We start from the raw sequence: 24,797 nt of genomic DNA on the forward strand, positions 1-24,797 counted from the left end.
CATGCTACAAGGATTATTTTGTGCAGGTAGATGTGCTGATGGATTGAAGCTTTTCAAAGATATGCACACTCATCAACTAATTCCCGATGTAGTGACTTACAATACCTTATTGAATGGCTTGTGCATGAACAAGCATATTGATGAAGCATTTTCTTTCCTACACATAATGGAAGAACAAGGTGTTAATCCTGACATAACTACATAAAGTATACTCATCCATGGATCATGCAAGGATGGAAAACTTGAGATTGCAAGAGATCTTTTTAATAGCCTCCCTTCCAAAGGTTTTCAACCCAGTATTCAGATATATACAACCATTATTGGTTCACTATATGAAGAAGGACACATAGAGGAGGCAAAATGTTTGCTTGTGGAAATGGAAAAAAGTGGTTGTGCACCTGGTAGTGTGACATATAATGTCTGTATCCAGGGTCTGCTTAAAAGAAAGTTGCTTGCCGAGGCGAAGGTGCTCTTGGATGAAATGCACAGGCGAGGATTCTCACCTGATTCAACTACTGTGTCTCTGCTCCTTGATCAACCGCAAGACGAAGATATTATTTGTATGAAAGTTTTGATAAGTGCTAACGTGTGATGCATGCTATAGCATATCTATAAACACTATGTTTGAGGAAACTTGCTACTACCAGCATCAGCTGTCTCCACTGCTTCAGCATCATTGAAAGCTTTCAATTTTCTGAATGTTGGCATCATTGATGTTGTTATTGGTAAAAAATGCAAATAGTTTTGGTCCTCAGTTTTTATTCCATGTCGTAGTAACTTTTTAACTTTCTAGTGGAATGTAATTTCAGAACTTCAGTAGAAATATGTCTGAAATGAATATGAGAAAAGGTAAAGACATTGAATCCTACAAGATTAAACTGTGAAAGTTCATGCTTGAAAATTGAAATGATTTTTTCAATGGATGACTATTATACAAATATGATTCTCATTTCATCTCTAAATCACTAGCAAGGTCGCTCAGCAATTAAGGGATAATTTTACTTTCGTACTTAAAGTATACCCCTATTTTAGTTTTAGTATTTTAGATTTTCAAGTCATCTGACTTGGTATCCAAAGTTTTTAATTTTTATCTGATTGAGTAGTCTCCGTTAGGTTGACCGATAAAACATACAGTCAACTCAATTTTGGAGGAAAAATTAGGCGGGATCTTGTCTATATAAGGGCATATTTGACTATCCTTTTATTCAACAGACCAAAAATTTCTATTTTAGTTTCAAAATTTTTAATTGAGGAGAATAATGTTAAAAAATATTAACCCAATTTCTATTAAAAAAATATTAATTCAAATTATTATGGAAATACCAGTTGAAATATTTTCTCCCAATTAAAATCATTATGGAAATAAAAACGCATGCTAATGTGGAGTAATGTAAACACAATTGCCTAGTAATAACTTAACAAAACTAGTAGAGTCTTATGTCCAATCATCACTAGTATTGTTCGTGAAAAATAAATAGAGAAAGTTGAAAAAGCCACTCAAATGTTGTCAATATACTTTTTAGTTAAATAAAATTGCATATCCATACTTAGATATATTGTACCGTTGTTTGTGCACAAAATAAAAAAAATACATCTTAATATTTATTTTTGGCTGAGAGAATTTTACTTATAAATTTATTAAAACTTTTTATCTCACTAATAGGGATATAAATGGATCGAATTTGAGCCGAGCTCGAACTGATTTTTTTATATTATTATTAGATTAAATCCTGTAATCACCAAATCATGGGAAGCCCAGAATAGATTTCAGTTGTATTCATCAAGTAGATGATGCTTTGCAAGAAGGGAAGGGTAGAGGAAGCTTGGGGCCTTTTCGTCGAAGTTCCTCGTAAAAGGTTAGATTACGATGTAGTTCCCTATACCACCATGCTACCAGGATTATTTTGTGCAGGTATATGTGCTGATGGATTGAAGCTTTTCAAAGATATGCACGCTCAGCAACTAATTCCCGATGTAGTGACTATACCTTACTGAATGGCTTGTGCATGAACAAGCAGATTGTTGAAGGTTGATCAAGTACAGTACACTCATCCATGGATTGTGCAAGGATGGAAAATTTGAGATTGCAAGAGATCTTTTTAATAAGCTTCCTTCCAAAGGTTTGCAACCCAATAATCGGATATATACGACCATTGTTGGTTCACTATATCAAGAAGGACAAATAGATGAGGCAAAATGTTTGCTTGTGGAAATGGAAAAAAGTGGTTGTGCACCTGATAGTGTAACATATAACGTCTGTATCCAGGGTCTGCTTAAAAGAAAGTTGCTTGCCGAGGCAAAGACATTCTTGGATGAAATGTATAGACAAGGATTCTCACCCGATGCAACTACTGTGTCTATGTTGCTTGATCAACTATTCCTCTGAAAGTACTGATAAGTGCTAACTTCTCATGTATGCTACAGCATGTTCATTTTTATTCATCAAATTTTATGTTTGAACTCTACAGTCAAATGAAACTGTTTGGAGGTGTTAATTGTATCTCCATCTCAAGTTCAGTGGCACATCAGTCTCATCCTGAGAGAAATATGTGCCCAGTCATCAAAATCTGAAGAGCATTGATTGGGTTCACCATGCAATCACACTTGAAACAGAGACTTGGTTCCTGATGCACCTTCCACCTAGAAAAGTGTTTCCAGGTGCCTACATCTTCTCAAATGTTGCCTTGTCAAAACATTTATGTTGGAGAATTATGATGATTGTTTGATGGAACTTGCTTACCACTGCTTGATACATTGGGAAATATGGCCCTAACTTTTTTTTTCTGAAAAGCTTTTTAGTAATTCTTGTTTTTGTTTCAGTTTGATCTTTTTTAGTGATTAACACGACAAGCCTGTTTAAGTATTCATTAGTTACCAATATCTTGAGATTAGCATGTCGTACTGCTCAAGTTGTTCAACAATATGAGCAACACAGTTAAAATTCAAATATAAAAGTAAAAAAAGACTAAGTATAATTAACTTGTAATTTGAACAAAAAACAGAAAAAAAAAAAAAACAAGAAAAAGATTCAATTCTGTGTGATTTATATTTCTTCAATTCATATTCTATACATTTATTAATAACAAGTAAAGTGTACACGCATGCATTGAGCAATGTTTTGGTTTTTTTTTTTTTTTTCCCCTGAAGGTATTTAGTTTATGTAACAAAAATTATTAAATAATGTTTTTTAGTAAATAGTATAGAAATTGTTCAACTTGTGCAATAACTTTTACTTTTAGTTATTAAAACTAATATAGTTGTAATAAATATTTTTTTGACTGCTTTTATCTTTTTGTATATGATTTATATAACAGTGTTTGTTTGTTTGTTTTTTATAAATGAAAGAAAGAGACCGATCCGGGTTTTTCGTGGGGTCCCCTCTCATTTTAATGCAAGTCTTAATAGGACACTCAATGCCCTATATCGAGGTTCTCGACTTGAAATATTTCAGACTGATTCTTAAAAGTTAATTTTATAACTACCAAACTAATGTATAACCCAACTCCACGGGGTTATCATTCAGCCTGTAGGCATTTTGTTGTGACATTGAAATCCTGTTTAATGTAAGTGATAAACACAATAAACCATAATGTCGGTTTAATGAATTCTTATCATATTATTTTGATAAAAATTGTCGAAGAAAACATCCAATACAGTTAATTTTTAGTACCTATTCTAACAATTATTAATATTCCTACTTGGAGATGTTGCAAATAGAAAAAGTCATTTCAGAGCCCAACAAAATGACCCAAATACTTTTACTTTTTTTAAAATATATTTTTACAGTTCATATATACATTCCATTCTTATGTGTGCATGCAGAAGATTGAAATTCAAACTTTATAAGTAGTTTCAAGAGTAATCTTCTTATGTGTATACAAAGGCCTTTAGATTGTAAGCATGTTACCCTATTTTTTTTTTGTTTTTATGTTTCAAAAATATCTTTTGGTCTCTGAAATAATTTACTTAAGTTAGAGAGATCCCCATTATTTTAATATTTTCATGATTAAAATTTAAATCACCTGTATTCAATATATCATATTATATTTTAATAGTTTTTTTTCTAAAATTATTTCAGCATGAATGCATTTATTTATATCAAATAAAAAGACTTGCCACTTAGGATTTTTTTTCTTTGTCCAAGCCATTCTCTTTTTCTCGAAGTTGTTTTTTTCTTCCTTTTTTTTTTTTATTTTTATCTAACTTCAATTCATAGGTTCGAAATCTATATCTTTGAATTGAAGGCTGGATTGCTTTTCTTATTCCTGAACTCTTTTATGATATGGCTATAATGTTTGACATTTTCTTAAACCTACTAGTCCCTAAGTCTTTCATCCTACTGGACGAGTTGAGGCAAAGCTTGGAACCTAGTTCATTGCAGAGGTGCGGAAGCACCATTATTTCTTTATTTGTTCACCCAAACCTTGGAGGTTTCCTCCTATGTGGATCTCAAATCCTCCTAAGCAACCTAAGTATTTTTTAAGGACTCGCTCTGCTGCTTTCCATAACTTGATGGAATGTTTAAATGCCTGCCCTTTTGATCTCCTCAAATTAGTCCACCTTGCTATCCTTCGGGCTGAGCCCTAAAGGGGCAGACATGGATTCGGTTGTCGGTATATTCCCTTGTAACCTTCTTTTCTTGTTGTTTTCCTGCTTCATAGATAGTTTAACTGAATTTTCACAATTATTTTGTACCAATTTTTTGGAAGCAAAAAAATTTTAAAAACTGCTGTGAGATAGGGCTAAGAAAAGGAAATGGGCGAACACCCATGCTATTGGCTCCTCTACTAAGAGAACCTTGTTGAAGAGTCCTCCTTCCACCCCCAGATAGTTTGGTGTCCACAAGGGATCTTAAGGGCAAACAACCTGTTGATCTGCTGTAGACACCCTCTAAAAGAGCTAAAGGTTCTTCTGGCTTTGTTGTACCTCTTGCTTTTCACCCTACTACACGAGCTGAGAACCCTCATCGTGTTGAAGAGACGACAACTAAGAAAGAAATCCTCCCTGACTGGAGTTTGTCAGAGGATCAATACCTGCTATTGGAGGAGGGAAAAGGGAGCATGGGCGTAGATTTCCTGAAGGGAGTACCTCCTCTGTTGGACATGACGTATATGGACAATTTACCTCATGCAAAAGCTATTGATCTCTTTGTTTTCTATCTTGCAGGGTAATAATACAAGCATTTTAAGTTGCAATAACTTTTAAAATTGTAAATGAGAACTTAACTTGGATCATGTACTCTGACACGTAGTTCTTCCAGCAAGACTCTAGGAGCTGTTGGCCCTCGCCAAGATATGGCAAACCTAGGAGAGTTTTTTTAGCCACCCTCATGAATGCCTGAGATTCATTCTTGGTCCTGTCCAAATGTTTTTGACAACATCCGTGCATTTTCTTTCTTAGAAAGTTGGCAATTCCCCTGTGCCTTCTTCTTCACATCTTTATGCTTGGCCACCTCCCCACCTAGCAAGCGCTTCACCCGATCCTCCAACCTCTTCTTCTATCTATCTGAATGGGGAAGAGGAGATATAACCTAGGGGCAGGACAATATCTCACACAACACCACTATCTCCTAAAGGATATGCAAAAAGACAGACAACTCAATATATGAGATCAAGAACTCATATAAAAAGGAAAGGAAAAAAGCGTGAGATACCATGCTGACATAGTAAAACAGCATGCCAGTCAATTCTGCCCTGGAAACAGAAAATATGGTGTGCTTGTCCCGTAGCATCAACACCCCCTTTAAAAACTCCAAGAATAATCCAGACTTCCCCTCTCACTCCCGCACGAGGGACTGCTAAGCGTAAAGGCCCCAATTAGGGGTGAAATGTTAGCGCCTAGGGGAGGAACCCCATGCATCCCAAGGGAGAGGTGGTGTAGGAGTAAGAGCGTTGGCGGTAGAGTGTGTGACTACCTAAAGAGAAACTTCGAATGAAGACTAGCTAGAGGAGCTGCCTTGGACCTCTTTGAGAAACCTTTAGGGGTGGAGGTCGAGCAGTTCCCTCGGGAGTCACTGGAAGATGGGGTCCCTCCAGTTGGTCGAGAAGAAAGGGCTACCGTCAGACGAGTTCCTGGACTGCCCTAATGGTTCTATCATTATTTTTTCATTTCTGTTCAAATATTTCTTCCTTTATATGTTTTCTGCACTATTTTTTTTAAATATTATAGTTTCATCCATATATTTTTATTTTTATAGTTTAATTATTTTGTTTTTTTTTTCAGATATCTTTTCTTTTTTGTTTTTGTTTTTCAAACAAATGCAACAAAATCATTTAGTGTTTATAGGTATGATTCAACTAAATCTATGATCATATATACTTCTTAATTCTTACGTTTATATGTAAATATATGTGTTTTCATGTATGTGTGTAATTTGAGTTACTTTTAGAAAAAAATTTATTTGTGAAAATCTTATTTTATGCTGATGAAAATCCTTTTGTTCTTTCATGACTAGTCATAATATTGTTGTATTTATGATTTAGTTGAACTTAGTAATTTTATTTTTATTTGTACACATTTGATTTTTCTCATTTCAGATAATTAAGCTTTTTTTTTTTAATTTAAATAGATGAAAAGATATTTGTTTTAACAGTCAACTTAACGGAGGGTACCCTAGGTTTCCAAATCATCAGACTTTGTACTTAAAGTTTTTAATTTTCATCTGCTTGAGTACCTCCGTTAGATTGACTGTTAAAACAAAGGATCAACCCAATCTTGAACTAAAAATTATGCGGGAGTTTGTCTATATAAAGGAATATTTATTAATATATATATATATATTTAATTCAATTTCTATAAAAAAAAATACCAACTATACTGGAAAAAAGCATATGCTTTCTCTCCTTTTTTCTTTTTGGATAACTACAATGTAAATGTAGTAAAAAATGCAAACTCTATTTATAGAGGGTTTATGCTAATTTTTATATTTTTCTTTTAATTATTTTTAATAAATAAATTCTTTTGTCTGTGTGACTAGTAAAATAGAAAATTTTAATAAATTTATAAACAAAATTTTCTCGATCAAAAATAATAATTGAAATATAATTTTTAATTATGCACAAACGCTATCATGTATCAAAATATGCACAAGCCCTTTTATTCAACTCACAAACCAACAACAAATAGAAGTATATTGACGCCCTTTGATGGCTTATTCAATTTTTCTCTATTTGTTTTTTCGAAAACAATGTGAATGGTGATTGAATGTAAGACCCATTTAGTCTTCTTGAATTATTATTAGGTGATTATCTCTACATTGTTCTGCATTTAGCCTGCGATTCATTTATTCCATAATGATTTGAATTGTGAGAAAAAGTTTGTATTGGTATTTTCATAATGATTAAATATGTGTTTTTTTACATTATTGTCATCAATTATAAAATTAAAATTAAAATAAAGTAAAATAAAAAGATTCTGTATTTCGAATAAAATAACAGCCAAATATACATTTACATTATTATCATCAATTATAAAATTAAAAATAAGATATACTTTGGATACAAAAATTGAAATTATACCCTTAAGTTGCTGTCTCAGTTGATTATAACTTTTCTATCAGAACCTGAATACCTCTACCCTCTGAAGCAGACTTTATCAGTTGCTAAACAGCAGAGAATTATTTCCTTTTCTTGGATTCTGGAGAATATGAGAGTTTCTACAATGGCTGTTATTCGTAGAGGATTTGCTGCAAACAAGAGAGGTACTGTAACTTCTCCACTCTCTTTTCTCTCTTCATCTTTTCATAATCTCAGCCACGGAAATAGGCCCTCTTCGCCAAAGCCCAGAATAGATTTCAGTTGTATTCATCAAGTAGATGATGCTGTTTTCTTGTTTCGTCAAATGCTCAGAATGCGCCCACAGCCCTTTGTTGTTCAGTTCACCAAACTGTTGAATGTTGTTGTCAAGATGAAACAATACCGTGTTGCCCTTAATATATTCGACGAAATGCGTCAATCGGGTGCCCCTGTAGACGAGTATACATTGACTCTCGTGATTAATTGCTATTGCCTTCTCAACCGAGTAGACTTTGGATTTGCTATCTTGGGCAGTTTCTTCAAGCGCGGATACGAGCCAAATATCATTACTTTCACCACACTTATAAAAGGGCTCTTTTTAGATGATAAAGTCGTCGAGGCAGAAAAATTATTCAAAAAGTTATTGACGCTGAAACTCTGCGAACCCAATGAAGTTACTATTCTTACTGTGATAAATGGGCTATGCAAAGCTGGACACACTCTCACTGCATATGATTTGCTTCGGTTATTTGAAAAGACAAGCTTCAAACCTGATGTTAAAACTTATAGCACAGTAATTGATAGTTTGTGCAAGGATCGTATGGTTGATGATGCGCTCCAGCTCCTAGCCAAAATGATTGACAAGGGCATTTCACCTGATATTGTCACATATAGTGCTATACTTTGGGGTTTGTGCAATTTCGGCAGATGGAAAGAGGCGAAAGACTTAATTACTAAAATGGTGGATCACAAGATATCTCTAAATGTGATTACTTTCAATATATTGGTGGATGCATTTTGCAAGGAAGGACTGGTCAAAGAGGCTGAGGATGTTGTTGAAATTATGATGCAAAGAAACATTTTTCCTGATGTTGTCACGTACACTACTCTCATAGATGGTTACAGCTTGGTTGGGCAAATTGATAAAGCAAGACAAGTATTTGACTCCATGCCAGGTAAAGGTTTGAAGCCTTGTATCATTAGCTATAGTAGCTTGATCAATGGATATTGCAAGAATGGAAAGGTAGAGGAAGCTTGGGCCCTTTTCCTCGAAGTTCGTCGTAAAGGGTTAGATTACGATGTAGTTACCTATAACACCATGGTACAAGGATTATTTGGTGCAGGTAGATGTGCTGATGGATTGAAGCTTTTCAAAGATATGCACACTCATCAACTAATTCCCGATGTAGTGACTTACACTACCTTATTGAATGGCTTGTGCATGAACAAGCATATTGATGAAGCATTTTCTTTCCTACACATAATGGAAGAACAAGGTGTTAATCCTGACATAACTACATACAGTATACTCATCCATGGATCATGCAAGGATGGAAAACTTGAGATTGCCAGAGATCTTTTCAATAGCCTCCCTTGTAAAGGTTTGCGACCTAATGTTCAATTATATAGTATCATTATTGGTTCACTGTGTCAAGAAGGACATGTAGAGGAGGCAAAATGTTTGTTTGTGGAAATGGAAAAAAGTGGTTGTGCACCTGATAGTGTGACATATAACGTTTGTATCCAAGGTCTGCTTAAAAGAAAGTTACTTGCCGAGGCAAAGGCGCGCTTGGATGAAATGCACAAGCGAGGATTCTCACCCGATTCAACTACTGTGTCTCTATTCCTTGATCAACAACAAGAAGAAGGTTTGAGATAATATTTCTATGAAAGTTTTGAATGCTAATGTATCATGCAAAAAGCATATTCTGAAACCCTCTATATTTGAGGGTTATGATGATTGTTTGAGGAAACATGCTATTACCAGCACCAGCTCTGTCTCCATTGCTTCAGCATCATTGACAACTTTATTTTCTGAATGTCGGTGTGAGCGCAAATTTTATTGTGTCAGAAAATCAAAATACGAGAAAATTATCACAAATAGAAATATGCATTCGATAGGTAAAAGTGGACACAATTTTTTTCTAATTCTCTGATTCTTCTCTTCAAAGCAATATCCTGTAGATTTGATAAATTCAAAAGGTAAATCTTCTTGTAGATTTCCTTTGAATTTGAATTTGAATTTTAATTCTTATAACATTAATTCAATGGCCCAGGATTGTGATCCCAAATTAAACGTCATAGTCTTGACTTGAGATTTGAGGATTTGAAAGTTTGCCACTTGGATCTTGTTGAGAACATATCTGGATATTTATTATGTTAATTCTAGGGTTTAACGCTTGTAATCCCCAACTAAATGCTATAACTTGTTGTGCACCTTCGACGAATGAGTCAATCCCTGTTTTGAGTGCTTTTGAATATTCTTAAACTTGAGAAACTTTGTAGAGAGAATTACTTGTCCTTCTTCTCTTGCTTCTCTCTTCGTTCTTGATGTATGTGTGTTGTTTGAAATGTTGCTCCTAATACTGTCACAAGTACTGCGCTGATAGATGGATATAGTCTGGTTGGGCTCGAAGCCTTCTATCATTAGCTATAATAGCTTGATTAATGGTTATTGCAAGAAGGGAGAGGTAGAGGAAGCTTGGCGCCTTTTCCTTGAAGTTCGCGGAAAGGGTTAGACTATAACGTAGTTACCTAAAATACCATGCTATATGGATTACTTGCTGGAGGTAGATGTGTTGATGTATTGAAGCTTTTCAAAGATATGCAAGCACAAGTACTAATTCTATATGGATTACTTGGTGGAGGTAGATGTGTTGATGGATTGAAGCTTTTCAAAGATATGCAAGCACAAGTACTAATTCTTGATTTAGTAACTTATAATACCTTGTTGAACGGCTTGTGCATGAACAAGCAAATTGCTGAAGCATTTTCATTCCTACACATAATGGAAGAGAAAGGTGTTAATCCTAATATAACCACATACAATACACTCATCCATGGATTATGCAAGTATGGAATACTAGAGATTACAAGAAAACTTTTCAATAGCCTTTCTTCAAAAGGTTTGCAGCCTGATATTAGGACGTATACTATCATTATTGGTTCACTTTGTCAAGAAGGACTTATAGAGGAGGAAAAAAGTTTGCTTATAGAAATGGATAAAAGTGGTTGTGCGCCTAATACTGTGACATATAATGTCTGTATCCAGCATTTGCTTAAAAGGAAGGGGCTTTGTGAGGCAAAGACATTCTTGGTTGATATGAAAAGACTAGTATTCTCACCTGGTTCAACAATTGTGTTGTTGTTACTGGGAGATCGAGATAGTATTTGTTCAGAAATAACAGAGAAGCTTTTACCAAAAATATAATGTTATGTCATATATAATATATAGAAAGCAATTAAGATTTACTTGTATACTTCTGATTTACCAAATGTCTGTCTCCCCAAGAAACTCATGATGTTATATGGAATATATATATATATACATATATATATATTATCCTGAAATTTTCTCAAATAACAACTTTTAACATAAACATGTATATGTTCCATTTTCTCCAAGATTTTGAAGTTTCCCAATTCCCAGCAACATCAAGGATGTCTACCCTACTTTTTGAAGTCTAAGCTGCTACTCCATGAGATACTGGGGGCAACGGTATTTGCAGTGCGTGACTTGGTCTCATGAAAAAAATTTGGTTGGTCATGACTCTATTTGCCACTGTTGGGAATTTATTCAGAAAGTGATTTCTCCAAACTTAGGCCCTACTCAACTATTACAAAATAGTGGGTACGAAATTCTTAAAATTACAGACCAATATATATAACAAATATATTGAGGAATACAGATCTTTAAAATTAATTATAGATCTATGAATTAAAAATCACAGAACAATAATATAAGGCTCAAAGAGTCTGAATCACTGGAGATAGGGGCTCACGACCACAAGGAACGAGCAAATTCACGGTTGCTCATGAAGGCCAACCACTAAAAACAACCTCAGTTACGAAGACCCACCACTTATACTTTTTAGTTCACAAAAAACTTTAACAAAGAATGGTGGAGAAGAAGACAGTAGAATATTTTCAGCCGTTAGGAATTGCCTCAAGCCAAAATTGCCATTTAAAGGACCAGAATATTAAAGAGGCAAACATAAAGAGGAGGCGAGGGAATGGTTTCAAAGCCATCGGAAAATGGAGGCTGGACAAACCAGACAAACAAAACAAGAGAGAGGAAAGAGTATCAAAGAGGAAGAGAAAAAACGGCTGGAGAAATAAGGATTATGGTTAGGTTAGAAATATATAAGATGGATACCTGGGTTGGGTTTTGAGTCGGGTGGTGGGTCGGTTTATGGGCTAAGGAGTGGATTGGGTTGAGAGCCATCCAAGTGAGCTAAGGATGGCGGGCCTTGGGCTGGGCCTACCATAAATGGGTCATGGGCCATATTATTTTACATGTTCCTCCTTGGACCAAGACCCGTAAAAGGATCAAACCTCATTAACTGGATTTGGCATTTTATCATAGCCGCAGATGCCTTGGACGTACCTGCAAAAGAAAAAGAGAGCAGGTGTATATATAGGGTTAGAACTTATTATTCTATGTTTAAGATTTTAAGGCATGTTTTAAATTTTTTTATAGGAAGACACTTAATCCCCATGTTTGCAGGATTTTTTAAGGTTGATCATTTATTTTCCAACTATATCTCTGATGAAATGATATCTTACACCTATATGTTTTGTTCTATCATGAAATATTGGATTTTTGCAAAGTTGGATAGAAGATTGATTGTATGGGAAAACAATAACTTTTTGGTTCAAAAAATCGATTCCTTAATTAAGCCTTCAAGCCAGGTGGCTTCTTTAAAAGCCCTAGTGGTGGCTATGTATTCCGCCTCAGTGGTCGATAATGCAACAATATGTTGTAATTGATATTTCCAACTTATGCATACACCACATAAAGTAAAGATATAAGATGTAGTAGACTTTCTACTATCCCTATCTTTTACATAGTTTGAGTCAACATAACCAATAAGAGTAGCACCTTTAGAACATTTAGAAAAAGTTATTCCAAGATTTGCAGAATCATTTAAATATCTAAGCAACCATTTGAGAGCCTCCCAATGAGGGGGAACCAACATTAGACATGTATCTACTAAGACAATTAATAGCATATGCAATGCCAGGTTTAGTACATACCATAAGAAACATAATGGAACCGATAACATTAGAATAGGGAACTGTTTCCATTTTTTGTTTTTGTTCTTCAGTTTTAGGGCACTATTCTTTACTTAGCTGAAAATGAGTGGCTAAAGGGACAGATGAGGGTTTTAAATTTTGTTCAGATTTTAAAGCTTCTTCGACAGAACTAGGTCTACAAGTTTCAATATTTAGTGCAATATGAAAATCCATCCTTAAACCTAGGGGGAATCATAGGTTGTCGTCTATTCCTGTCTCTGGCCAAATGATAGTTTCCAAAGTCGTTTTCAGTATTTATATTTTCAGAATCCTCCCTATTTGGATCTATATTTTGTTTATTTTCTTCCTCAATCCCTTCCCCTATTGGTTATCCTCTATAAAACCCTCCACTTTATTAGAGGTGGATTCTAAGTCTAATTCTTTATTTTTCTTTTGACATAGCATTTTTGTATGACTACAAATACATTCCTTTTAATTAAGACTTTAAAATCAGGTTGGCTTCTAACCCATAGCCTATAGCCTTTTTTACTCCTTCAGGATAATCAATAAATACGCATTTTAGATCTAGATTAAAGTTTATCAATATTTTGATGAACAAATGCAGAGCATCCAAAAATACGTAAGGAAGAAATATCAATTACTTTTTCAGTCCACACAGACTTAGGTATTTTATCAAGTAAATGAACAGATGGTGATCTATTGATTAAGCAAACAGTAGTCATCACAGCTTCATCCCAAAAAGATTTAGGTAAACCAGAACTAATTAGCATACACCTTACATTTTCTAACAATGTTTTATTCATGCGTTCAACAACACCATTTTATTGGGGGGAGGGGGTGGTCTAGGGGTTTGTTCTGTGTCTTTTTATTCCACACTTATCACATAAATCGTTAAAATTTTGGTTACAGAATTGTAAACCGTTATCAGTTCCCAATGTTTTCAATTTCTTTCCAATTTGATTTTCCACCAAAATTTTCCATTTTTAAAATTTTTCAAAAACTTCAGATTTGTGTTCAATTAAGAAAACAAACACTTTTCTTGAAAAATTATCAATGATAGATAAAAAATATTTACAACCACCATGAATTGCAATATTAGAAGGACCCCAAACAACGATATGTACATAGTCGAAAATGCAGGAAGATAAAAAATGATTTGGGAAGGATGATACAGGAAAATGGACCTTATACTGTTTTCCTATCACACACTCAAAATTTTAAAGTGTATGTAGTGTATGATAAAAATGCAAATTTAAAGTATATTGGTACTTCTTATTGTATTTTAATATTGAACTGGTTTCTCAAGTTTATAGTACCAAAACATTTAGCATATATGATATAGAAAATTGATTAGTTATTAAACCTCGATGTTGTTAATTAGTTATTCATGATGACATAATTTTGATTCTAAGTCTCATCAGTATTTCTTTTGTTTTATAAAATATAAATGTCTTAATAAATCATATTTATGTTATGTTTGTTCTGAGGACCCGATGGGAATTAAATATGATATAGAGAAATGATTGGGGCTAAATGTAATTTAGCCTCTGTGAAAAATGCAAAATTGGAAGAAAAAAAGCTTATAAATAAAAAAATATAAAAAGAACACCACAAGATTGATAAAATGAATTAAAAAAAAACAAAAAAACAAATTATGGATTTAAATCCTTAATGATAAATTTTTTGAATTTGTTTGGATAATTTTAAATTTAAAAGGTTCCAAATTCTTTAATTATAATTTTAAAAAAAAAACTTACCAATATTTTTAGCTATGATTAATGTTGTGGCTTCATCCACTGAAACAACAATTTATCACTGTTGTATAATTGCGACTAATGATTATTCACTGTGAGTTTTTACTTTTGATTATAATAATTCGTTATGATAAAGATCTTTATTTCTTATAATGGTGTCAAATAAAATTTTATACGCATTAATGACATCATATGAATTATTTTTCTTTTATCTTCAATAATGGATAACAAAATATTTCCTTTTGTATAAATAATAATTATAATATAATATACATATCATGTAATAGTATTACCTTCAAGTACAAGTCAAATTTATTTTCGAATATTAAGAAGTATAATTTTATATATGTTCGGACAGATATAAATTGTAGTTGTTCAAATCTTTTATTTTCAGATAATGTCCATGATTTCGTATTTTCAGTTGTCTTCTCTCTATTATTTAGGGCAGCAACCCAATAAATTAAATTTATTATATCTTTGATTTATAACTTAGCAATATAATTATGCATATGCACTTTTATTCGACTCACAACCAACAATAAATAGAAGTATACTGACGCTCTTTGATGGCTTATTCAATTTTTCTCTATTTATCTTTTCGAGAACAATGTTAATAGTGATTTGAACGTAAAACTCTATAAGTTTTCTTAAATTATTATTAGGTGATTATCTCTACATTGTTCTGCATTTAGCCTGCAATTCATTTATTCCATAATGATTGAATTGTGACAAAAAGTTTGTATTCGTATTTCGATAACGATTTGAATTAGTATATTTTGATAAAAATTGGATTAAATATGTATTTTTTTTTTATTATCATCAATTATAAAATTAAAATCCAAATGAATCAAAATCGAATTTTTTTGTATGTAGAATAAAATAACAGCCTAATTTTTCCTAAACAATGGAGTTAACTCTTTGTTTTAACTATTAACCTATCGGGCAATACTCAGGCGGATGAAAAATAAAAATATTAAATACCAAATCGGGTCATTTAAAAATATAGGTTATTAAAATTAAAAAAAAAGATATACTTTGGCTACAAAAATTGAAATTATCACCTTAAGTCGGTATGTGAGTTGACTGTAACTTTTCTATCAGCTCTGCCGTCGTGAAGTGGCTAAACAGCAGAGAGCACATTCCTGATTTTCAATTATTTTGCCTTTCTTGAATTATGAAGAAGATGAGGGTTTTTGCAATGGCTGTTATTAGCAGGGGATTTGCTGCAAACAAGAGAGGTACTGTAACTTCTCCACTCTCTTTTCTCTCTTCATCTTTTCATAATCTCACCCATAAGAATATGCCCTTTTCTCCAAACCCCAGAATAGATTTCAGTTGTATTCATGATGTAGATGATGCTGTTTTCTTGTTTCGTCAAATGCTCAGAATGCGCCCGCAGCCTTGTGTTGTTGAGTTTAATAAACTATTGACTTCTATTGTCAAGATGAAAAAATACTCTGTTACCCTTAATGTATTCGACGAAATGCGTCAATCGGGTGCCCTTGTAGACGAGTGTACATTGAATATCGTGATTAATTGCTATTGCCTTCTCAATCGAGTAGACTTTGGATTTGCTATCTTGGGCAGTTTCTTCAAGTGCGGTTACAAGCCAGATGTCACTACTTTCAACACACTTATAAAAGGGCTCTTTTTAGGTGATAAAGTCGTCGAGGCAGAAAAATTATTCAAAAAGTTATTGATGCTGAAACTCTGTGAACCTGATGAAGTTACTATTCTTACTGTGATAAATGGGCTATGCAAAGCTGGACACACTCTCACTGCATATGATTTGCTTCGGTTATTTGAAAAGACAAGTTTCAAACCTGATGTTAAAACTTATAGCACAGTAATTGATAGTTTGTGCAAGGATCGTATCGTTGATGATGCACTCCAGCTCCTAGCCAAAATGATTGACAAGGGCATTTCACCCAATATTGTCACATATAGTTCTATACTTCAGGGTTTGTGCAATTTCGGTAGATGGAAAGAGGCGAAAGACTTAATTACTGTAATGGTGGATCACAAGATATCTCTAGATGCGGTTACTTTCAATATATTGGTGGATGCATTTTGCAAGGAAGGACTGGTCAAAGAGGCTGAGGATGTTGTTGAAATTATGATGCAAAGAAACATTTCTCCTAATGTTGTCACGTACACTACTCTCATAGATGGTTACAGCTTGGTTGGGCAAATTGATAAAGCAAGAAAAGTATTCGACTCCATGCCAGGTAAAGGTTTGAAGCCTTGTATCATTAGCTATAGTAGCTTGATCAATGGATATTGCAAGAATGGAAAGGTAGAGGAAGCTTGGGCCCTTTTCCTCGAAGTTCGTCGTAAAGGGTTAGATTACAATGTTGTTACCTATAGCACCATGCTGCATGGATTATTTTGTGCAGGTAGATGTGCTGATGGATTGAAGCTTTTCAAAGATATGCAAGATCATCAACTAATTCCGAATTTAGTGACTTACAATACCTTGTTGAATGGCTTGTGTATGAACAAGCAGATTGTTGAAGCATTTTCTTTCCTACACATAATGGAAGAACAAGGTGTTAATCCTAACATAACTACTTACAGTATACTCATCCATGGATTATGCAAGGATGGAAAAGTTGAGATTGCCAGAGATCTTTTCAATAGCCTCCCTTGTAAAGGTTTGCGACCTAATGTTCAATTATATAATATCATTATTGGTTCACTGTGTCAAGAAGGACATGTAGAGGAGGCAAAATGTTTGTTTGTGGAAATGGAAAAAAGTGGTTGTGCACCTGATAGTGTGACATATAACGTTTGTATCCAAGGTCTGCTTAAAAGAAAGTTACTTGCCGAGGCAAAGGCGCTCTTGGATGAAATGCACAAACGAGGATTCTCACCCGATTCAACTACTGTGTCTCTATTCCTTGATCAACAACAAGAAGAAGGTTTGAGATAATATTTCTATGAAAGTTTTGAATGCTAATGTATCATGCAAAAAGCATATCTTGAAACCCTCTATATTTGAGGGTTATGATGATTGTTTGAGGAAACATGCTATTACCAGCACCGGCTCTGTCTCCATTGCTTCAGCATCATTGACAACTTTATTTTCTGAATGTCGGTGTGAGCTTGATTTTTATTGTGTCAGAAAATGAAAATACGAGAAATTTATCACAAATAGAAATATGCATTCGATAGGTAAAAGTGGACACAATTTTTATCTAATTCTCTGATTCTTCTCTTCAAAGCAATATCCTGTAGATTTGATAAATTCAAAAGGTAAATCTTCTTGTAGATTTCCTTTGAATTTGAATTCTTATAACATTAATTCAAAGGCCCGGGATTGTGATCCCAAATTAAACGTCATAGTCTTGACTTGAGATTGGAGGATTTGAAAGTTTGCCACTTGGATCTTGTTGAGAACATATCTGTATATTTATTATGTTAATTCTAGGGTTTAACGCTTGTAATCCCCAACTAAATGCTATAACTTGTTGTGCACCTTCGACGAATGAGTCGATCCCTGTTTTGAGTGCTTTTGAATATTCTTAAACTTGAGAAACTTTGTAGAGAGAATTACTTGTCCTTCTTCTCTTGCTTCTCTCTTCGTTCTTGATGTATGTGTGTTGTTTGAAATGTTGCTCCTAATACTGTCACAAGTACTGCGCTGATAGATGGATATAGTCTGGTTGGGCTCGAAGCCTTCTATCATTAGCTATAATAGCTTGATTAATGGTTATTGCAAGAAGGGAGAGGTAGAGGAAGCTCGGCGCCTTTTACTTGAAGTTCGCGGAAAGGGTTAGACTATAACGTAGTTACCTAAAATACCATGCTATATGGATTACTTGCTGGAGGTAGATGTGTTGATGTATTGAAGCTTTTCAAAGATATGCAAGCACAAGTACTAATTCTATATGGATTACTTGGTGGAGGTAGATGTGTTGATGGATTGAAGCTTTTCAAAGATATGCAAGCACAAGTACTAATTCTTGATTTAGTAACTTATAATACCTTGTTGAACGGCTTGTGCATGAACAAGCAAATTGCTGAAGCATTTTCATTCCTACACATAATGGAAGAGAAAGGTGTTAATCCTAATATAACCACATACAATACACTCATCCATGGATTATGCAAGTATGGAATACTAGAGATTACAAGAAAACTTTTTAGAAAGCAATTAAGATTTACTTGTATACTTCTGATTTACCAAATGTCTGTCTTCCCAGGAAACTCATGATGTTATATGGAATATATATATATATATATGTATATATATATTTCCCAATTCCCAGCAACATCAAGGATGTCTACCCTATTTTTTGAAGGCTAAGCTGCTACTCCATGAGATACTGGGGGCAACGATATTTGCAGTGCCTGACTTGGTTTCACGAAAAAAATTTGGCTGGTCATGACTCTATTTATCACAGTTGAGAATTTATCCTCAAAGTGATTTCTCCAAATTTAGGCCCTACTCAACTATTACCAAATAGTGGGTAGGAAATTGTTAAAATTACAGACCAAGATATATAACAAATATATTGGGAAATATAGATCATTAAAATTAATTACAGATCTAAGAATTAAAAATCACAGAACAATAATATAAGGCACCAAGAGCCTAAATCACTAGAGATAGAAGCTCACGGCCACAAGGAACGAGCAAATTCACGGTTGCTCACGAAGGCCAACCACTAAAAACAACCTTAGTTATGAAGACCTACCACTTATGCTTTTTAGTTCACAAAGAACTTTAATAAAGAACGGAGGAGAAGAAGACAATAGAATATTTTTAGCCGTTAGGAATTTTCTCAAACCAAAACTGCCATTTAAAGGACCAGAATATTAAAGAGGCAGAGATAAAGAGGAGGCGGGGGAATGGTTTCAAAGCCATCGGAAATGGAGGCGGGAAAAACTAGACAAACAACACAAGAGAGAGGAAAGAGAAGAGGTCAAAGAGGGAGAGAAAAAATGGCTGGAGAAATAAGGATTGGGGTTAGGTTAGAAATATATAAGATAGATACCTGGGTCGGGTTTTGAGTCGGGTGGTGGGTCAGTTCATGGGCCAAGGAGTGGGCTGGGTTGAGAGCCATCCAAGTGAGCTAAGGATGACAGGCTTTGGGCTGGGCCTACCATAAATGGGTCATGGGCCATATTATTTTACATGTTCCATCTTGAACCAAGACCTGTAAAAGGATCAAAGCTCATTAACTGCATCTGGCATTTCATCATAGCCAAAAATGCCTTGGATGTACCTGCAAAAGAAAAAGAGAGCAGGTGTATATATAGGGTTAGAACGTATTATCCTATGTTTAAGATTTTAAGGCATGGTTTAAATTTTTTTATAGGAAGACACTTAATCCCTATGTTTGCAGGATTTTCCAAGGTTGATCATTTATTTTTCAACTATATCTGTAATGAAATGATATCTTACACCTATATGTTTTGTTCTACCATGAAATATTGGATTTTTGCAAAGTTGGATAGAAGATTGACTATATGAGAAAACAGTAACTTTTGGTTTCAAAAAGTTGATTCTTAATTAAGTCTTCAAGCCAGGTGGCTTCTTTAAAAGCCTTAGTGGTGGCTATGAATTCCGCCTCAGTGGTCGATAATGCAACATATGTTGTAATTGAGATTTCCAACTTATACATGCACCACTAAAGTAAAGATATAAGAGGTAATAGACTTTCTATTATCCCTATCTTTTACATAATTTGAGTCAACATAACCAATAAGGGTAACACCTTTAGAACATTTAGAAAAAGTTATTTCAAGATTTGCAGAACCATTTAAATATCGAAACAACCATTTGAGAACCTCCCAATGAGGGGGAACCAACATTAGACAAGTATCTACTAAGACAATTAATAGCATATGCAATGTCAGGTCTAGTACATACCATAAGAAACATAATGGAACCAATACCATTAGAATAGGGAACTTTTTCCATTTTTTGTTTTTGTTCTTCAGTTTTAGGGCACTATTCTTTACTAAGCTGAAATGAGTGGCTAAAGGGACAGATGAGGGTTTTGAATTTTGTTTAGATTTTAAAGCTTCCGACAGAACTAGGTCTACAAGTTTCAATATTTAGTGCAATCTGAAAATTCTTAGACCTAGAGGGAATCCTAGGTTGTCGTCTATTCCTGTCTCTGGCCAACTGATAGTTTTCAAAGTCATTTTCAGTATTTATATTTTCAGAATCCTCCCTATTTGGATCTATATTTTGTTGATTTCTTCCTTACTCCCTTCCTCTGTTGTTATCCTCTATAAAACCCTCCACTTATTAGAGGTGGATTCTAAGTCTAATTCTTTATTTTCCATTTGACATGGCATTTTTGTTTCACTAAAAGTTACATTCTTTCTAATTAAGACTTTAAAACCAGGTTGACTTCTAACCCATAGCCTATACCCTTTTACCCCTTCAGGATAATCAATAAATACACATTTTATATCTAGGTTAAAGTTTATCAATATTTTGATGAACAAATGCAGAGCATCCAAAAATATATAAGGAAGAAATATCAATTACTTTTCCAGTCCACACAGACTCAAGTATTTTGTCAAGTAAATGAACAGATGGTGATCTATTAATTAAGTAAGCAGAAGTTATCACAGCTTCATCCCAAAAAGATTTAGGTAAACCAGAACTAATTAGCATACGCCTTACTTTTTCTAACAATGTTCTATTCATTCGTTCAACAACACCATTTTGTTGGGGGAGGGGGGATCTAGGGGTTTGTTTTGTGTCTTTTTATTCCACACTTATCACATAAATTAGAAAAATTTTGGTTACAGAATTGTAAACCGTTATCAGTTCCCAATGTTTTCAATTTCTTTCCAGTTTGATTTTCCACCAAAATTTTTCATTTTTCAAAAATTTCAAATTTGTGTTTCATTAAGAAAACAAACATTTTTCTTGGAAAATTATCAATGGTAGATAAAAAAATATCTGCAACCACCATGAGTTGCAATATTAGAAGGACCCCAAACATCGGTATGTACATAGTCGAAAATGCAGTAAGTTTATAAGTTTTCTTAAATTATTATTAGGCGATTATCTCTACATTGTTCTGCATTTATTCTGCGATTCATTTATTCCATAATGATTGAATTGTGACAAAAAGTTTGTATTCGTATTTCGATAACGATTTGAATTAGTATATTTTGATAAAAATCGGATTAAATATGTATTTTTTTTATTATCATCAATTATAAAATTAAAATCCAAATGAATCAAAATCGAATTTTTTTGTATTTCGAATAAAATAACAGCCTAATTTTTCCTAAACAATGGAGTTAACTCTTTGTTTTAACTATTAACCTATTGGGCAATACTCATGCGGATGAAAAATAAAAATTTTAAATACCAAATCGGGTCATTTAAAAATATAGGTTATTAAAATTAAAAAAAAGATATACTTTGGCTACAAAAATTGAAATTATCACCTTAAGTCGCTATGTGAGTTGACTGTAACTTTTCTATCAGCTCTGCCCTCGTGAAGTGGCTAAAGAGCAGAGAGCACATTCCTGATTTTCAATTATTTTGCCTTTCTTGAATTATGAAGAAGATGAGGGTTTTTACAATGGCTGTTATTCGTAGAGGATTTGCTGCAAAGAAGAGAGGGACTGTAACTTCTCCACTCTCTTTTCTCTCTTCATCTTTTCATAATCTCAGCCATAAGAATATGCCCTTTTCTCCAAACCCCAGAATAGATTTCAGTTGTATTCATGATGTAGATGATGCTGTTTTCCTGTTTCGTCAAATGCTCAGAATGCGCCCACAGCCTTCTGTTGTTCAATTCACCAAACTGTTGAATGTTGTTATTAAGATGAAACAATACCGTGTTGCCCTTAATGTATTCGACGAAATGCGTCAATCGGGTGCCCCTGTAGACGAGTATACATTGAATATCGTGGTTAATTGCCATTGCCTTCTCAATCGAGTAGACTTTGGATTTGCTGTCTTGGGCAGTTTCTTCAAGTGCGGTTACAAGCCAGATGTCACTACTTTCAACACACTTATAAAAGGGCTCTTTTTAGGTGATAAAGTCGTCGAAGCAGAAAAATTATTCAAAAAGTTATTGACGCTGAAAATCTGTGAACCTGATGAAGTTACTATTCTCACTGCATATGATTTGCTTGGGTTATTTGAAAAGACAAGCTTCAAACCTGATGTTAAAACTTATAGCACAGTAATTGATAGTTTGTGCAAGGATCGTATGGTTGATGATGCGCTCCAGCTCCTAGCCAAAATGATTGACAAGGGCATTTCACCCGATATTGTCACATATAGTTCTATACTTCAGGGTTTGTGCAATTTCGGTAGATGGAAAGAGGCGAAAGAGTTAATTACTAAAATGGTGGATTACAAGATATCTCTAAATGTGATTACTTTCAGTATATTGGTAGATGCATTTTGCAAGGAAGGACTGGTCAAAGAAGCTGAAGATGTTGTTGAAATTATGATGCAAAGAAACATTTTTCCTAATGTTGTCACGTACACTACTCTCGTAGATGGTTACAGCTTGGTTGGGCAAATTGATAAAGCAAGAAAACTACTTGACTCCATGCCAGGTAAAGGTTTGAAGCCTTGTATCATCAGCTATTGTAGCTTGATCAATGGATATTGCAAGAATGGAAAGGTAGAGGAAGCTTGGGGCCTTTTCCTCGAAGTTCCTCGTAAAGGGTTACATTACAATGTAGTTACCTATAACACCATGCTACAAGGATTATTTTGTGCAGGTAGATGTGCTGATGGATTGAAGCTTTTCAAAGATATGCAAGATCAGCAACTAATTCCGAATTTAGTGACTTACAATATCTTGTTGAATGGCTTGTGCATGAACAAGCATATTGATGAAGCATTTTCTTTCCTACACATAATGGAAGAACAAGGTGTTAATCCCGACATAACTACATACAGTATACTCATCCATGGATTGTGCAAGGATGGAAAAGTTGAGATTGCAAGAGATCTTTTCAATAGCCTCCCTTGTAAAGGTTTGCGACCTAATGTTCAATTATATAATATCATTATTGGTTCACTGTGTCAAGCTGGACATGTAGAGGAGGCAAAGCGCTTGCTTGCGGAAATGGAAAAAAGTGGTTGTGCGCCTAATAGTGTGACATATAACGTATGTATCCAGGGTTTGCTTAAAAGAAAGTTGTTTGCCGAGGCAAAGGCGTTCTTGAATGTAATGCACAGGCGAGGAAACTCATGATGTTATGTTCAGCAATTACCTATTTATTATGTGGAATTCGTTCTTGTATCAGTGATGCAAACTTGTCTTTTGTGTTCATATGTTGTAAATTGTCTTTCGTTGCTTGTAAGTTACAGTATGCTACATTGATAGATATGATGTATTGTTATTAGAGGAAAAGACATAATGTTTCCTTGACCTATAAATCTAAATCTCACATCGTTCAATTGAAAGTCATATGCTCTTATTCATTGAGTCAACACGTGCTGACTATACATGATATTGTGTTATGATTTTTTAAAATACTTCAAATATCCTTTGATTAATTGGATTAAATTACTCCCCTAAAGTATTAAAATTTTAAGTTTGAAATGCCCATTTTAGCCTTACAAAAATGGTTTTGTGGAAAAACTAAAATAAATGAACCACAAGTACTTTAGGATCACAAAATAAAAAGAGCTCGATGAATAAATGAAATTAGAATTAGACAAATGTTGATTTTGGCATTTTAAAAATCTCTTTATTTATTCTTTTTACAAATCAATTTTGAATAGGTAAAATAGACTTTTCAAACTTAAAAAGTAAAAGTCAGGTGGGTTGTTGAAGATTTTAATACTTTATGGGGTAATTGATATATAAACATAAATGCTTTTATGACAAAATTGTATCTTGAATGGATACTTTAGGATGGTATCTGTATTTAACCCTTATTAATTATATAAACATAAATGCTTTTATGACAAAATTGTTAATCTCTTATATTTCTTTTGTGGTGGAGATTATATGCTATTGTATCTTGAAATAATGTTTAGTTTTGAATTATTTACTTAATTCAGGTAGATGGTTGTTATTATAATTTTATTATTAATCTTACATTTTTATTAAAATAATTCAGACATGTCCCTTGATACTGTTAACTGTTATCAATATATCTTGATAAATTAATTCAAGTTATATTAACTACAAATCTTATTTATTTATACTATATATGAAAGTGTGAATGTTTCATGCGTTTGTTTTTCATTGTAAAAAGGTATTCATATCCTTACTTAAATAACTTTATAACAATAAAATAAAATTAGTTATGGAAGTAT

The 24,797-nt window shown here is 33.7% G+C and overlaps 4 protein-coding genes across 4 annotated transcripts in view; all 4 read left to right on the forward strand.

Annotated features, from left to right (window-relative positions):
• LOC105172081 (pentatricopeptide repeat-containing protein At1g63070, mitochondrial-like) overlaps positions 1-2,503 on the forward strand; it is a 3,643-nt gene extending 1,140 nt beyond the window's left edge. Inside the window, 2 exon segments of the mRNA XM_020697248.1 lie at positions 5-591; positions 2,029-2,503. Of these exon segments, the coding sequence (XP_020552907.1) occupies positions 5-591; positions 2,029-2,386 (945 nt within the window). The 3' untranslated portion in view covers positions 2,387-2,503.
• Positions 7,660-10,944, forward strand: LOC110012698 (putative pentatricopeptide repeat-containing protein At1g12700, mitochondrial). The gene is made up of 3 exons (XM_020697249.1): positions 7,660-9,390; positions 10,124-10,234; positions 10,276-10,944. The coding sequence occupies exons 1-3, from the start codon at positions 7,660-7,662 to the stop codon at positions 10,942-10,944; spliced, it is 2,511 nt and encodes an 836-aa protein (XP_020552908.1).
• On the forward strand, positions 15,584-18,010 carry LOC105171965 (putative pentatricopeptide repeat-containing protein At1g12700, mitochondrial). Its single transcript, XM_020697380.1, has one exon. The coding sequence runs from the start codon at positions 15,699-15,701 to the stop codon at positions 17,454-17,456; it is 1,758 nt and encodes a 585-aa protein (XP_020553039.1). The 5' UTR covers positions 15,584-15,698; the 3' UTR covers positions 17,457-18,010.
• LOC105172082 (pentatricopeptide repeat-containing protein At1g62720-like) lies at positions 18,157-23,921 on the forward strand. Its single transcript, XM_011093420.2, has 2 exons — positions 18,157-18,298; positions 22,061-23,921. Exons 1-2 carry the CDS (start codon positions 18,175-18,177, stop codon positions 23,722-23,724), a joined length of 1,788 nt encoding a protein of 595 aa, XP_011091722.2. The 5' UTR covers positions 18,157-18,174; the 3' UTR covers positions 23,725-23,921.

Source organism: Sesamum indicum, linkage group LG10 (assembly GCF_000512975.1).
Source record: "Sesamum indicum cultivar Zhongzhi No. 13 linkage group LG10, S_indicum_v1.0, whole genome shotgun sequence".
NCBI classification, from domain to species: domain Eukaryota; kingdom Viridiplantae; phylum Streptophyta; class Magnoliopsida; order Lamiales; family Pedaliaceae; genus Sesamum; species Sesamum indicum.